The 15,256-nt window shown below is 41.3% G+C and overlaps 1 protein-coding gene across 9 annotated transcripts in view; it reads right to left on the reverse strand.

Moving 5' to 3' along the window:
• LOC127003251 (differentially expressed in FDCP 8-like) overlaps positions 1 to 15,256 on the reverse strand; it is a 33,148-nt gene that overhangs the window by 14,846 nt on the left and 3,046 nt on the right. For 4 of the 9 annotated variants that reach the window (XM_050869669.1, XM_050869666.1, XM_050869665.1 and 1 more), the window contains exons 1-7: positions 11,661 to 11,781; positions 9,480 to 9,685; positions 5,646 to 5,889; positions 4,874 to 4,964; positions 3,935 to 4,075; positions 2,631 to 2,793; positions 1,213 to 1,377 (exon numbers count right to left, since the gene is read on the reverse strand). In XM_050869669.1, coding sequence (XP_050725626.1) covers positions 1,213 to 1,377; positions 2,631 to 2,793; positions 3,935 to 4,075; positions 4,874 to 4,964; positions 5,646 to 5,889; positions 9,480 to 9,636 — 961 coding nt within the window. In that variant the 5' untranslated portion in view covers positions 9,637 to 9,685; positions 11,661 to 11,781. Of the gene's footprint in view, positions 1 to 1,212; positions 1,378 to 2,630; positions 2,794 to 3,934; positions 4,076 to 4,873; positions 4,965 to 5,645; positions 5,890 to 9,479; positions 9,686 to 9,871; positions 9,908 to 11,660; positions 11,782 to 15,256 lie in introns of those variants that run through there. The other 5 variants (XM_050869667.1, XM_050869664.1, XM_050869663.1 and 2 more) reach the window with 5 other exon arrangements.

A 15,256-nucleotide genomic window follows, 5' to 3' on the forward strand; every position in this document is an offset into this window, starting at 1 on the left:
GATATTATTTTTGTGTATTATATAATCACACTATGTAATGCCTGAGGGTTGAGATGGCATGTTCCTCCCTTCTCCTTTGTTGTTAAATGCCACAATAAACAATCAATCAATCAATCAATACTACTTATGATAAAACTCGTTTACTTAAAGTATTTCTACAATATTAGGCTAATGGACCAAACTCATTGTGGTTTTAAGATATGGTAGTAACCTTTTGGGGTGTCTGGAATGAATTCATGCCCTTGCATATATTAGCAGTTTACGTCTTGATGCTCCCGGCGGCTCCTCCCACGTGTGAAGGTACTTGCTCCTGAGAGTACCCAGTCGGTCTAGCCGCTAGATCATCGCGGCTGTATTGCCGGTTAGGAATTGCCACGTGTAAAGCCGCCTTAACACTCATGCCACAGTCCACCCACCACATTCATCATCCAACACAGGAACTCCAAACAATGGGCTGCCAACACAGGTGAAGAATGTTTTACAGCTGTGTTTATGTTGACCTTCAACCAATTCATAATGACAACAACAATGTGTTTGACTAAGTGCTCTAACATCAGCAAAGGTTGATTGAAAGAAGTGAAAACTATGCATAATGAACAGCCATGCAGTGACAGAAGAGTACTCCAGAGAATGATCAAGTCCGAAATAACATAAGAACTTTATGTAAATGTTCTGCATATCCTTGGCAGTCTCTTTCATTACTCACCCATGAAGAAAAAACATATTCCCTATACACCTATGAAGAAAAAACATTCCCTTTACACCCATGAAGAAAAAACATGTTCCCTTTAAAGTGGAAAAAACATGCAATGAAACCCAAGAAAACAAGACCAAGAAAAGAATCGCTAGAGAAACTAATACATACCTTCATGCACCATAAAAACCTTAATAAGAAACCAGAACACAAAACTTCCAAAAACAAATAAGTAGATAAATAAATAAATAGGGCCAACAATACTAAATTACACCAAAAACCAACACTCATCACAGTAAAAGAAAAAAGTAAAAACATGAAATTCCCCCAAAAAAGGAGGAAAAAAATATAAAACATTATAAAAAACACTTAATAGCAACATACATGGGGTTCAAGACACTTCAGATCTCTACAGCTGAAAAAAACAAAACAAAAACAAGGAAAAAACTAAAATGAGGACAGACTAAAGTAAACATGTAAGTCAGCTTGCAGCACACCACACCCACAACTGGACTCACTGTTGGTGATGACACGCTTGCACTCGGCACACTTGTAGCCCTGAGCAGAAAGTCCAACCTCAGGACAGATGCGCAGGATGTAGGTGGGGTCCTCGCTGACCCTGAGGCTGGCACACCTGCGGATGGTGCCCTCCACACACCTGCCGTGACACCTGTAGTCACACACTGACGAGGGAAAGACATCAGTGTCAGGGTTAGAGTAAAGTTATCTGTATTTATCTCATCTATTCCCTAAGTCACAATTTATAAAGCTTGAGTCACAAGTTCTTAATTACTGTTTGATACACCTACTCCAATCCCATATAATGTTCTTTAGTCTTCATTGTTGGTGTTTGGTCATCAAAGCTCATTTTGTATTGGGCCACTTGATATGTCTAGAGCTTCCAGGAGGAGGTGGCCCTACCAGGTGAGTAAACAGGTAAGCAAACTGATTTTCAGATGCTATCTGAAAGTCACCTTGTGAGGAAGTATGGAAATGACTTGCATGAAGTGACATAAGTGGCGCTTTTCACAAGCATTCCTCACGAGTGCCGTCCTTCATCACAACCTACGTCACCCATTCATCCAACATTACCCATAACTCCTGCATAACCATCCCACTCTCAGTTACTACCCTTATCTCCCATTCACCCCTCATCCCTTCCCCAATCCCCAGTGTTTTCTCATAACGTCACACTGTACATAGCCATGAGTGAAGATGTGACAAAGAGTGTTCATAACGTCATGATATTGTACAGAAGGGTGTATTGCATTTGAAAATTATGAAACAAAGAGAAAGGTAGCAGTACAGAGCCAATAACAGATATCAGTTCTCCTATATGATGTCCACCGTGATGTCTGCCGCGGTCACCCCAGGGAGGGAAGTTCCCATGAGGGAGCAGGGTGTCAGAGATATAGATAGATAGATATGTATATGATGTCCAGTGCAGGTAAACTCTATGGTCAGAAAGTGATTACTTTCACTCACATTGTCCACAAAGGCAGGAGATAACTGCTCAATCAATAAGGGTTTGTGAGTACTATTATAATTTTCTAAACTCATTATAAGATGACTTAACACAATGAATGCAAATAAACAAAAATATGTTCTGTAATTTCAATGTGGGGGGTCATATCCATAAACCTGTCCCTCATGCCCTAACCACACTCAGAAGTTGAGTCACCATTTTGCTCTTCAGACACACAATTATACATGAGTATGTAAACACAAGTATATATAGCAGTGTGAAATGCCAGTTTATGATGAGTATGCTACATGAAACAGTCATTCATATTTCCTTTCTTCTCCTTAAACTTCCTCTTCCTTACAGTGACTTGCAACTTTGCTCTCCAGTTACATAACATTGCAATGCCTTATTAAATAAAACAGTATAGGTCTTAAGGCCCTTCAAACACAATAATACATATTTAAGACTCACATGAGCAGAAGTAAGAGACATTGATGACACCCCAGATGATGTGCGCGCACTTGTCACAGTACTGCTTGGAGGCCCTGGTCAGGGGCGGCTTCTGGGGCTGCAGGTGGTGCCCAAGGCGCACCAGCACCCCTGTGGAGACTATCTCAGCTGTGTCCTGCATATCCTGGGGTGGCAGAAAAAAGGGTGAGGACAGTACTTCAGTTTATGTCTGGACCAATGGATCTGTGTGGTCTGAGTATCTATGTAAATATATAAATCTTAAACAACATGAAAACATCTCTCCAGCCATTTTAGATCACTTATTTAGGACCTTCTTTTCACTTTTTTGGAGCAGTGTGTCTGCATGTTTTTGTTTTTTCTTATTTATTTTGCTCTTGACTGCCTCCTCAAGCAAAAAAGAAGAAAAAAAGCTGCCTTGGCACCTGCTGACATGCCTTTCTTTGGGTTATATGTATGTAACATGTCCTCTTTACATAATTTCCCATGCATGAGGAACAAAAAATGCAATCAAATTCAGTTTTTTTCATCAACATATCCAAAAAGGTAAGTGATGCTGTGGCCCACTTCATTTCATCACTACAATAAGAGTAAAAGTAATGGAATACAGCTTTTGCCATGGGCTGAGCAAGGTTTTGATGCACTGGCTGGGATGGACTAAAGATAACGTGTAGCTGAGGTCACTTCATAGGCCCATCATAGAATATTTTAGCCAACCAGGGTTTAGTGTTTCATGCATAACTAATTAGGCATACATACTTAATAACTATTTTTGCTTTTAATTTTTTGCAAGAAATAGAGATATAGACTAAAACTCCAGTCATTGGTTGGAAAAGGGCAGATCAACATCTAGCTAAAATCTGATAATATGCACACTAATTGCATGTTTTGCTATATTTCAGCCTTTATGTTACTTGACAACTAAACATATTCTTGATTTTTTACTATTTGCTCTGACAACACAAACATAACAAATTTTTTTTCTAGCTGACCAACTTTTTCTGCATCAAATTAAGTTGATGTGTGAATCTCTTCTGGAGTTTGTAAATGAGGGAATTTGGGGACCTTTTACATGCTCTGTTGGTTCAATGCAATATTCTGTATTCATGGTAAAATGATAAAAAAGAAAAAGAAACAATAAATAATAATAATAATAATAATAATAATAATAATAATAATAATAATAATAATAATAATAATAATAATAATAATAATAATAATAATAATAATAATAATAATAATAATAATAATAATAATAATAATAAATAATGAGAGAGAGGAAGAGAGAAGGGAATAGTGCCCCTCACCTGGAGTCTGAGTCTGAGCTGTATCAACTTGTGCACGAGGGCTCGGCGTCGTGTGGTGGACTCATCACTCTGCAGGATCAACGCCTTGCACTTCTCTATGTTCACCTCCACAGCCTCCTGGCTCATGTTCCGAATGCTCTCCTGCAACCAGGCTCATCATCAAAGAGGAGTGACTGAAGGAAAATTTTCTGTGATGTGGAGAAGTGAAAGACAGTACAAAGAGAAAGAAGGAGGACAGAGATATAATGGGTAATGTTAGAATGGAGTGGAGAAGTTGTGAAGTCAAAAGGAAGGGTAGGAGTTTACAAATATATAAGGAGTGGAGAAGTGCAGTCAATGCAAAAAAGGAGGAGGGAAGAGATAAAAAGGGTAACATCAAACTAGAGCAGAGATGAAGTGAAATCAAAGAAAGGGCAGTAGTATACAATTTTCTAGAGAGTATGTGAGTGAGATAGAGGGAGGGAATGTTAGAGGACAACCTCCATTGAAATGGAGGGATAGGGTGCAGGAATATGTTAGGGAGAGGGGTGAAAGATCCTTGAGAAACTTTGAGCAGGCAAGGAGAGAGTATGAATAGAGAAAGATGGAAACTCTTCTGCCATGGCCATCCCCTGGTGGGAGCTCCTAGGAGCAAGCATCAATGAGATGATGATGAAAGTGCAGGCAGTACTAAAAGGGAGAATAAGGAAAGAGATAAAATGGGTAACTTAAAAATAAAGCAGAGATATAGTGAAGCCAAAGGGAAGGGCAGGAGAGTATACTTTTCTAGGGAATGAAGTGCAGGCAGTGCAAAAAAGGAAGATGGTGGAAAGAAATAAAAATGGTAACGTTAAAATAGAGTGAAGATGTAGTGAAGTGAAAGGGAAAGGCAGGAGTGTACAGTCAAAGCTTATGTATGAAATGTAGTCAGGTAGACAGGCAGTGAGGCAGAAAACCCACCTCAGGCCTTGAGTAGTGGTCCTCTGACAGACCCAGCTCATGGTTGATGGCTGCATCCTCTGCTGCTGCCTCAGAGTCTGTGCCGGGACTCCTGCAGGTGAGAGAAGGGTGAAGAAGGGGAAGTAAGGAGGCACATGGGGAAGGGTGAGGATGAAAGAGAGCAATAACTAAAAATCCTGAGCAATCATTGATATTATATTCGACAGTACTGTAGCCTATTGTTCAAAGTGGCCCACATAACAGTAAACTGATTATTGTGAGTTTAATTTTTCTTTTATAAAACACAGTCGTCTCCTGAAATTTGTAGGGGTTAATGGGCACAGATCCCATGAATTTGTGAAATCTGTGACTAACCAATGCCTCCCCTGGCACAACTAGTCATATGACCATTCCAAAAATGACCCAAAGCCTATTCACAGGGCCAGGTCATGCCATGGATCACAGTCATTCAAAAAGTATAGTGCAGCATCATTCTATGATGCAGCGTCTTAACATAAAGCAAAGGGAAGCAGCAAGTCTTGGTCTGTGTGGATACTCTCTAGAGACAATACTGGATTTACTGCGCATTCAAGCGTAGAGGGAAAAACTACACTACAAGAATGGGAGGATGAGGTTAAGATGTCTCACAGTGTAAGTCAAACAGAATAGCTGAAAAAATCCTCTATTCCTTGAGAAGATCAAGTTTACATTAAAATTTAGATGAAAAAATTACAAATTCAATCTTATGAGTATAACTGGAAAAAAGGTTAACAATGATGACTTATGAACCTACAGATCACTGTACAGGTCGTCCGAAACAGGTGAGAGAGTTGTAATGCGAGGTGTTGGGGGGAGGATTCCAGGCCACTCATCCTCCTCCTCTTCTTCCTCCTCCCCATCCACCCTCAGCACCCCTTCCCTGTCCCTGGCTGTGGGGGACTCTGGGGGATCGGTGAGGAGGCGCTTCATCCCCGCCGTCACCTGGTGCACCTTGACCCCAACACCCGAGGACACGCCATGCACCACATCACCCATCCCTGCAACAGAGAAATGCTCATCACCCATCCCCAGCTTCTTTTACCCATTTCCTATTTCAGTATTCAAGTTTTGAAGGTGATGCTAGGGTAAGAAATATGTTTAGGAAGTGAGGTATGGGTACTCAGACACACTATCAATACCCATATCCTGCTTTTTAACCCATTCCCCATTCCAGTGTTACAGGTGATGCAGGAGTAGGAAATGTGTTCAGAAAGTGGGATATGGGTGTTACTGGACTCTGAACACCCAAACCCTGCTTCTTACACACATTCCCTATCCTAGTACTCCAGTGTTAACCCGGTAGCAGCGATGGGCCAAATTTGTGGCATTACCGTGCAGCCACAACGGGCCAAATGTGTGCCATGATATAAACCCCCCACAATAGATGATACATAATCTGATCAGAAATGCTTTGATATATATTATGAAATGGTTTGTGTGAGGGGTGATTTTTTCTCATTTTTCTCGCTTGGAGGGACCATTAAGAAACATGATCCCCGCTGCTACTGGGTTAAGGGTGATGCAGGAGAACGAAATGTGTTCAGAAAGTGGGGTATGGGTATCAAGACACCTTCAACACCCGTACCCTGCTACTAAAACACATTGCCTATTCCAGCATTCTAGTGTTGGAGGTGATACTGGAGTAGGAAATGTGTTAAGAAAGTGGGGTATGGGTGTGAGGGATGTCTGTTCTAGGATGGGAAATGTGTTAGCTACTATGTGTATGTCTGATGTTCAAATGGGATGGTACCACCGTTGCCAGATTATCATACTCAGAGCCTCATATTTACCAGTTTCTGAGCCATAGCTATTGCCAAAAAACACCAATAATAAACCACTTTAATGCTAACTATATATGAAGACAGTTATTGGGGTCGAGGAGTCAGTTTTGGGGTCGGAAATCGGCAAACATAGGAGGCTGAATACGACAATCTGGCAACATTGGATGGTACTCACTCATGTCAGAGTCAACACCTCCCCCCCAAGGCTATAAGTTTGAATGAAGAATAATAAACTCAACCCAGAGATAAATATCCAAGTAATGGAAGTAAAAGTCAACCTAAATTTGTCCCTAAAAAAATAAAGAAATGAAAAATAAACATTCTACTTTGACATATCTTGGGCCCATTTTAACATCAACATTACACTTGCACATTTCCCCATCCTAGAAATGACAGATCCTTGACACCCCTACCCCACTTTATAAATTCACTTTCTACTCCAGCATTATCTATAATCTTATTTTTTCAATATTTGCAAGTCCAACTTCTTCATAAATGCAACAGACTGTTCCTCAACACCTATCCATCTTCTGAATTCTAGAACCAATCCCTACTCCAATGATACCTTTAGAATTATCTCCAATGTTCTTAATTTCTTCTAACCTTATTTCTGAAACTATACATTTGAAAGCTGATCCAGGTATTAAGTATGATGTGTTATATAAGCATATACAGAATCTGACAGTGAAATCATATTTTAGCCTATCATTTCACTAGGGTTGTACTGATTAATGGGTAAGTAATCGGTAATCGGCCTAATCGGCCACTTTGCTGATTAATCAGTAATCAGCCTTTTGACCGATTAATTGGGGCCGATTAGTAAAGTTTTTTCTCTTCTATAATACAATGTACATAACACAATATTAATAATGTTAATGTAAGGATGGTGATGTTACCAAAACTCTGATACCTTTCCACAACACTTATTTCAAACAAGTCCCTATGCAAATGTATATTAGGTAATTCAAATTGATATATAATATTATGATATGAACTGAAGTACCGGTATTTGCTTCAACTTTGAAACTAAAAAAATAAAAAAAATAAAAAAAATAAAATAAAATAAACATACCTATTACTTTATATTACAACCAACAAAAATTATATACCTATTACAACTTGCTAAGTACAGTAATCGAGAAATATCATTCACCATGCCTGCCGTGCATAGGGAAACAAGTTATTGTAATATACCGTACCTAATGAAAAGTATGGAACTAGACAAGTGATGTTTCTTAGTACTTTAAATGCTCACTGAGACACACTGACTGACTGACAGGCAAATGACAGCCTGTGGCGTCAGTCTCACAGACTCTCACTGAGTCTCACCGTACTGGTACTGGTCACGTTCAGATACAGACTTCGTACGGTACACTTATACCATTTTCAGTTTTACCTAATTGATGGACATTATTCAACTTTTTCATCACCGTAGCCACATAAAGTTATTATTTCATATTAATATGCAGTAATCATACTGTATTTTGTACTAATAAAAAAAATCAAAGCATGCGTGTTTTTAGTTTAGAAGTAAGCAAACACAGTGTAACAGACAGTAAATTAGTAGAAGACACAACCATTTCTAGTAGCATCTAGGATCACCACAAAAACGAGAAAACTGGCAAATTCTAACATATTAAAACCAGGATGTTTCCACAAAGCAAGGCTGAACTATAAGTAACAAATTACTAGAAGTATTTGCTCCCCATACAGGAAATGACAGTTGGGCAGTAAACAAAGTTGTAAACATGAGGGTTACGGTATGTCTTTAACTTTGTGGTACCAGTGTCCAGTAATTAATGAAGATTAATCACATTTACAATTTCTAAATAATCGGCCGATTAATCGGTATCGGCCAATTATTGGTTACCGATTAATCGATAATCAGTAATCGGACAAATTGCTTATCGGTGCAACCCTACAGTTCACCTTAGTAAGGCTTCAATGACAACTTCCAAGTACTAATAGGTATGACAAATATATTTAGGCTGATGTATTACATAAACTGCTACAGGGTCACACAGATTTACCATATTTTATAATTATCTATACATAAATTACTCATGAGCAAAAGAATAATGCTGAGATGAAATTAGAAAATATCATTATTTATAACAAAATGAGGACCTAAGTCAATAAAATACATGAACTAACAAGCATGCACAGACTAAATAAAGCCATAAATCATTCAAGACATAAACAAAACAGCAAATTCATTGTATTCTTTCTATTCTTACACTTGGCGAAAGCAGACTAAGGGCTGAACTAAAAGGAATAAAATGCCTACAACATGCTGTTCCCACAAGTTGAGAGACTGGGTGCAGAAAGAGCATTAAGAAGTTTAGTTTTCCAAATAGAAGTATAGATTTTTGGAACAGGTTGGAAGTGGAAATGGAACAGGTAAGGAACATCCACGATTTTGACCCTTTCATGCACCATGACGCGATTCGCGTCAAGACTGAATTGTCTACATCTGAGCTTTTGACTCGAATCGCGTCAAAAAACTTTTAAAAATTCGCCAAAAACAAAGTGTCTTTCAGAATTTCATCAAAATTTTTTGCATCAAAGATCTAAGCTAGACCTATAAAATAAATTAATCGTCAACTCTCTTGTGCTGTTGTTTGACGCAAATCGCATCATGGTGCATGAAAGGGTTAAGTAAGATAAAGGTAGATATGAAGAAAGGTCAACACAATATTAACTCAAATCACAAAAACAGGAGTTGTAGGCAAGAAAAAAATCTTTAGTTACTGTAAAGCAAACATTGCCACACAACCAAGCACCACACACCACCCATGCAGCCTCACCCGTGGCCACAGAGTGCACCACATCTCCTACGCCATGAGTCACACTGGACGCCACGATGGCCACACCCAAGGCCACACCTGACACCACGCCTGATACCATGCCCACCGCACCCTCCGGACCCCCGTCACTCCCACTCTCTGCCGCCTCCTCTGACATGTCGGCAGGGTGGGGTGTCACATCCTGGCCAAACTACTTGGGACACACACTGAGGGGAGACACGTTACTTGAAGAAACATAAGTGAGAGAGAGAGAGAGAGAGAGAGAGAGAGAGAGAGAGAGAGAGAGAGAGAGAGAGAACATAAACATACATTAAGTAGAGATACATTGAGACATCTTCAATCATCACACAGATATATTCCCATACAAAGGAGACATAATCCTGATAAATTACCAAGGTTGAATTTGTTCTCAATAGGATCTTGTAGTGAGCTCAACCTGACTTGGAACTAAAAAAAAAAAAAAAAAAAAAAAAAAAAAAAAAAATTGCATGCAGACTTTGTCAAATAATTTTTCTTACAAGTTTTTCATTAGTATTTAGAAATCATATATGTATTTTCTCACAGCTATGGTATAGAGACAATTGACGTATTAATAGTATTGAAAATACAGAGCAACACAAGAAAAAGGAAATTAAAATATATATTTTTTCCTACAGAAACAATCATCACATGCTATATATTGTTCTTCTAAAGTTCCATGTAATGAATGTAATATAACAAGATGCTAAAGATATACCGTACCTATGTATAATAATTTAAATTAGAAATATGATATAAATTAACACATGCTGCCAGCAGCATATAATATGGTTTGCAGCAGCATAAACAAACTCATGTTCTCCTGATTGGAGAGAGAGAGGAATGCATCACGTGTGTGGCAGCGGCATGCCAGCGAAGGAAATTTTGAGTAGCAAAATTTTCAACACCTTCCACCACTACTTGCAAGAAATTGAAAGCATAACACCATTCTTTGACTTCTCTTTTCTTGCATAAAGAAAATATTCACTCATGAGTCTGCATTAGTGCATTCCTATGAATTACTGGATAGTGTTATGGATATTATCACTGAATGCTTTCTATTTTGCCAGTATTTTTATTATAACATCATCAGTAATGTACAGCAGTGCAGCGCTCATATTTTTTGGTGTAAACATAATATTGACCATTACAACTCTGATATGTTGCTAGTTTGGTACAAAAAAATGTCACTTAAGCCTCGCTGGACTCAAGAGCTCCGCAGGTTTGGAGCTGACAAGAAGTTCTAAGAGGGCCACCAGGTAGCAGGTCAAGCTCACTGAAAAATACTATATGGGGAACACTACTGGGCACTGATTTGGTTCCTTGTTATAAGATCATGCATGGTTTGTGTGTAATTACAGCTGCTGATTTGTTTTCCATGGCTCCACTTGCAGACTGACAACAATGTCAAATGGATACTCAAAAGTGTTTTATTTTCATGTTTAGTTGTTCCCCACTCAAATCCTGTTCTGAGTGAGGCTGTAGATGCGCCCTCCTTGGGCTCATTCAGAAATAAACTTGCCCTTGCCATTCATGACAAACTATTCAGTTACAACTTTTCCTCGTCATATTTCCCTCCCCCTTTTTTTCCTTTGCTTTCCCTTCTCCACTCCCCCATCCTTCTCTTGCTTCCCCTTCTCCTATCTACCCTGCCACCACCTCTTTTCCTTGTCATGCTGCAGAGAAAGGATGGGCCAACCAGATGAGTAAACCACAACAGCCCTGTGATGTCTCGGATATTTCTTGTTGCTACACAATCAGTCATTCTAATGCTTGAAATTGTTGATATACTGCTTGTCTGGCGGGAATGGTGTTGCAGTTCAGTTCATCCCTCTATCTTTTCCCCGTCATCTTATATTTTCCCTTTACCTTTAATTATGTCCAGGTTATAGACATTGCACCTCATAATAATTGAACTCTTCCAGCTCTACCTGTAGCACTATGACTGATGATGATGATAATGATAATAACAATAATAATGATAATAATAAAAATAATAAAAATAATGACAGCTTACAGCCTGTCACCACGGAGATGACCCAACACCTTTCCCTCATTTCTGGGCCCTGTACTGCCCGTCACACCTTGCCCTGGCCCTGAATACGCCTTAGTAAACACCAGCAGGAGAGGAAATCAATTAATCAAAACCTGCCATCGCCTTACCTCAGCGAAAGTCGGGGCAAAGAATGGACCTCCTGCCACCAGTACACAAACAACACTGAGGTCTGAGCCACAGAGACCATCTTGACCTCTGTCTTGTGTTGTCTTTATATCATGAAAAAATGCTATACGATGGGATTTAATACTTAATTATAATAGGAAAACGTATCTCGAATGTTAATTGAGTTTGAAACAGTGCCATTTATCAAGATTCAATGCAAAAATATGCAAGTTTGGGGAATAACGGGACTGTATTGCATTGCTTACCTAAACATGCTTACCTAAACATAGCTAGAGGGTGAATAAGAAGATACCTTCTTGTGGTACCCCCCACCTCTGTTATATTGATTGCCCGCGCTTGGTTTCATCCCACGTGCCCATCATACCTTGCCTTCTTGAACGCAGAAATCGTAGGGGCTGTTACTAGAGTCCCTTGATAGAGAGTCCCGACAATCTAAGATTTGGACGCCATTATTGGCCCTTGTTTTCGCCGCGCTTTTCAAACGCAAGCACACGCTCTCTTTTGTATTTCTGTTTCACAGCCATACGGGTCGTCCAATGAAACTGAGCACACTTGTGTCAGACCTGCACACCTTCCCCTAACAGCCAGCAGGGAGCCAGCAGCCAGCGAGCTCTGGGAAAGTAAATAAAAGACAGTTTGTGTCTACATCAACAGGTATCGCCAACCCACCACTACGCCCTTATACTTTACCATAATTTGGTCACCAGCCGTTGTAATGTTCCGTAAGAAGGTGACAGGAGATTAATATTAGCCTTACGATTAGCTATTGTCTCAGTATAGGCACTCAGTAACCCACGTAGCCTGTGATATATGCGTGTCACGGCGGGCTGCTGACGACCTTGAGAGGCGGCAGCGCTCAGAGGGTACTGAGAGACTTCACACAAGTCTGGGTGCTTCTCTTTGAGTGTTGCTGCTGTGATGGATGGATTTAACAATACGTACTTATCGCTGTAAAACATTATCGGAAGCAGTTGGGGAAGTCTTTCTATTACCTACATATAACCTCATCGCCTTACCCTTGCCTGCAGGGAGGGATGCTGCCTGTTAACGACTTTTAAGCGTTATTTTTAACGTGGCGAGTGTTAAGTGTTGTTTTTAATGTTTAAGGCGCGAACTGCTATCTCACGTCAGGTCCGGTGTTCCGTTGCCTGCTTTCACAAGTTGATTGAAGTAGGTGAGATAACACAATAGCCTTTTAGTTAAGTGATGTGTGGCCGAGCGGTAGCCGTTATAAGTTCACTTTAGTTCACTTTAGTTCTCTCTCTCACATGGACAGTCAAAGATGTGAATAGTATTTTAACTATATTAACAGTTGTACGTACACCCGCGCAAGGGTAAGGTTTTCGTAGAGAATTCTCAGCCATGTTCTGATTACCACTGTGAGAGGAGAAACTAGAACTCAGTCGTGTGTCCATTCGTCCACTTCTGTCAGTTTCGGGAAAATCGTGCCTTCAATTAACTGTTAACTGTAAATCGTGTCATCAGTAATTATGACTATATGTACCTCCTAAATTAAGTCTCACATGAATAAATGTACCAACCCCTATTTATAGGCCTTTATTTCTTATCTCTTCTCCCCGTCGTGAGTTTTGTCCGGCCGGCTGTGTAGTTAAAGTACTGTTATGCCGGATGTGTTACTTGGGTTCCGTGTCGCCGTCATGAGACTCCGTGGGAGGGAGATATGTAAACACTTTGCACAGCTTCTGTAGTTTAAAATTCTTCCTTAGTAGAACACTTCACTCTGACTCTTCACTTAGCACTAGCTTACCATGACTGGGACTGGACTCTCTCGCCCTCTTCTCCTATATATATCCAGAACAGTACAGTCTAGAATGTTACAGTATATTTTAGATCATACAAGAATATGTAGCAAAAATATATGCGAGTTGGCAACATTTCCCGCCTGGCGTCTGGCCGCGCCCCACGGGGCGCGGACGGCTCGCCTTGCTCCCCGCCCCCCTGCTCACATCTCCCGGAGCCTTCTAGAGGCCTATGGTCGCCGGGGGAAGCTTCCAGCACAACAGTACCTTTTTTACCGCCCCGAGCCTTCCCCGCTCAGCACGTTACCCCCTACCCAAGGGATCAGAGTCTCGCTCTGGGTCACTTTAACCCCTAATTAAATCCTTAGTCCTTTATATACATATACTTTAAGGTTCCCAGTGAGCTGCCGGTGACATAGTTCATCGGTAGATCTCTGGGTGGTGGCAGCAAAACTACCCCAGGGTGAGTCCCCCTTGTTTTCCCCTGATACCCATTAGTTGAATTTCCTCTTTTAACATCATTTAGTGCCCCGAATTCCCGGGCACGACACTGGCGGCTTAAGCGGTGGGATATTAACTAAGAACACAGCTGAAAGCACTTTCTCGCGACGGGTAAAACCTGTACTATGCTTAAAGTTTCCCTAGTTGCCACAGATCTTCTGCCACTGTTGTGGCAGATGATGAAGAAGAGGAGGAGGAGGATGAAAATGGTAGGAAGGATATGGTAAACATGGGGGTAATTGTTGAAGAGGGACAAGAAGAGGAAGAAGGAGTCACGGTTTCCATTATGCCCTCACGGTAGTAGACTATTATAGTAGGTTTGTTAGGTTCTTCCCCCATATAACACACCACACACATAACACACGCACTACGGCAGTACCTGGCAGACTACGGGACCCCTCGTGGCATCGTGCTGGACAACGGAGAAGAATTCACCAGCAGAGAGTTCCAGCAGTTCTGCCACAAGCACCACATCACCCAGTTCTACTCGACTCCCTACCACCCCCAAGGCGGTCCTCTCCGCCCTCTGCCATGGCCACCCTCTTCGTTGGCCCCAACTACTTCAACCCTGCCAGATCTCCATGAATCAGGCGGTGCACACCTCCACGGAGCAACAGCCAAACTTCGCCTTCTCTCGACATCCACCCAGGTCAGTGAGTGCGCCCTGCAGCCTTATACACAGGGCCGCCTATGTCGGGACTCTGTGTCATTCAAGACGTAGCTGGTGCCTGGATTATGTCTGCCGAAGTGCATGGTCCTGCACTTTCCCACATTGAACGACAGCAGCCACTTCCTGCACCATTCTTCGAGTCGACCTGGGTCTCGCTGCATTGCCTCGATGTCTTCCTGGGTGGTGATGGAGCGGTAGATCTTTGCATCGTCAGCGAAGAGGCTTACTTCAGATTCTAGATCGTCGGCCAGATCGTTGATGTATGCAGTGAATAGGACTGGTCCTAAAACAGACCCCTGTGGTACTCCGCTCTTTACTGGCAACCAATCTGAATGCCTCCCTCTGATCCCTACCCTGTGACTTATGTCCGACAGGAAACTGGCCACCCAACGATAAATGTCGCCCCGAATACCCTGGGCTTCTACCTTGGCTAGTCTCTTGTGGGGGACTCGATCGAACGCTTTTTCACAGTCGATGTTGCTTACGTCCACGTGCACACTCCTTCCGGTCGATGGCGTTGACGATGTCATCCAGGTATGCAAGGAGGTTGGTTAAGCAGCTCCGCCTGGTCCTGAAGCCGTGTTGAGCGTTACTGATGATGTGGTTGCCATCCAGGTGAGCCACTATTTCTTGCCTGACCAGACCC

Source organism: Eriocheir sinensis, chromosome 25, assembly GCF_024679095.1.
Source record: "Eriocheir sinensis breed Jianghai 21 chromosome 25, ASM2467909v1, whole genome shotgun sequence".
NCBI classification, from domain to species: Eukaryota; Metazoa; Arthropoda; class Malacostraca; order Decapoda; family Varunidae; genus Eriocheir; species Eriocheir sinensis.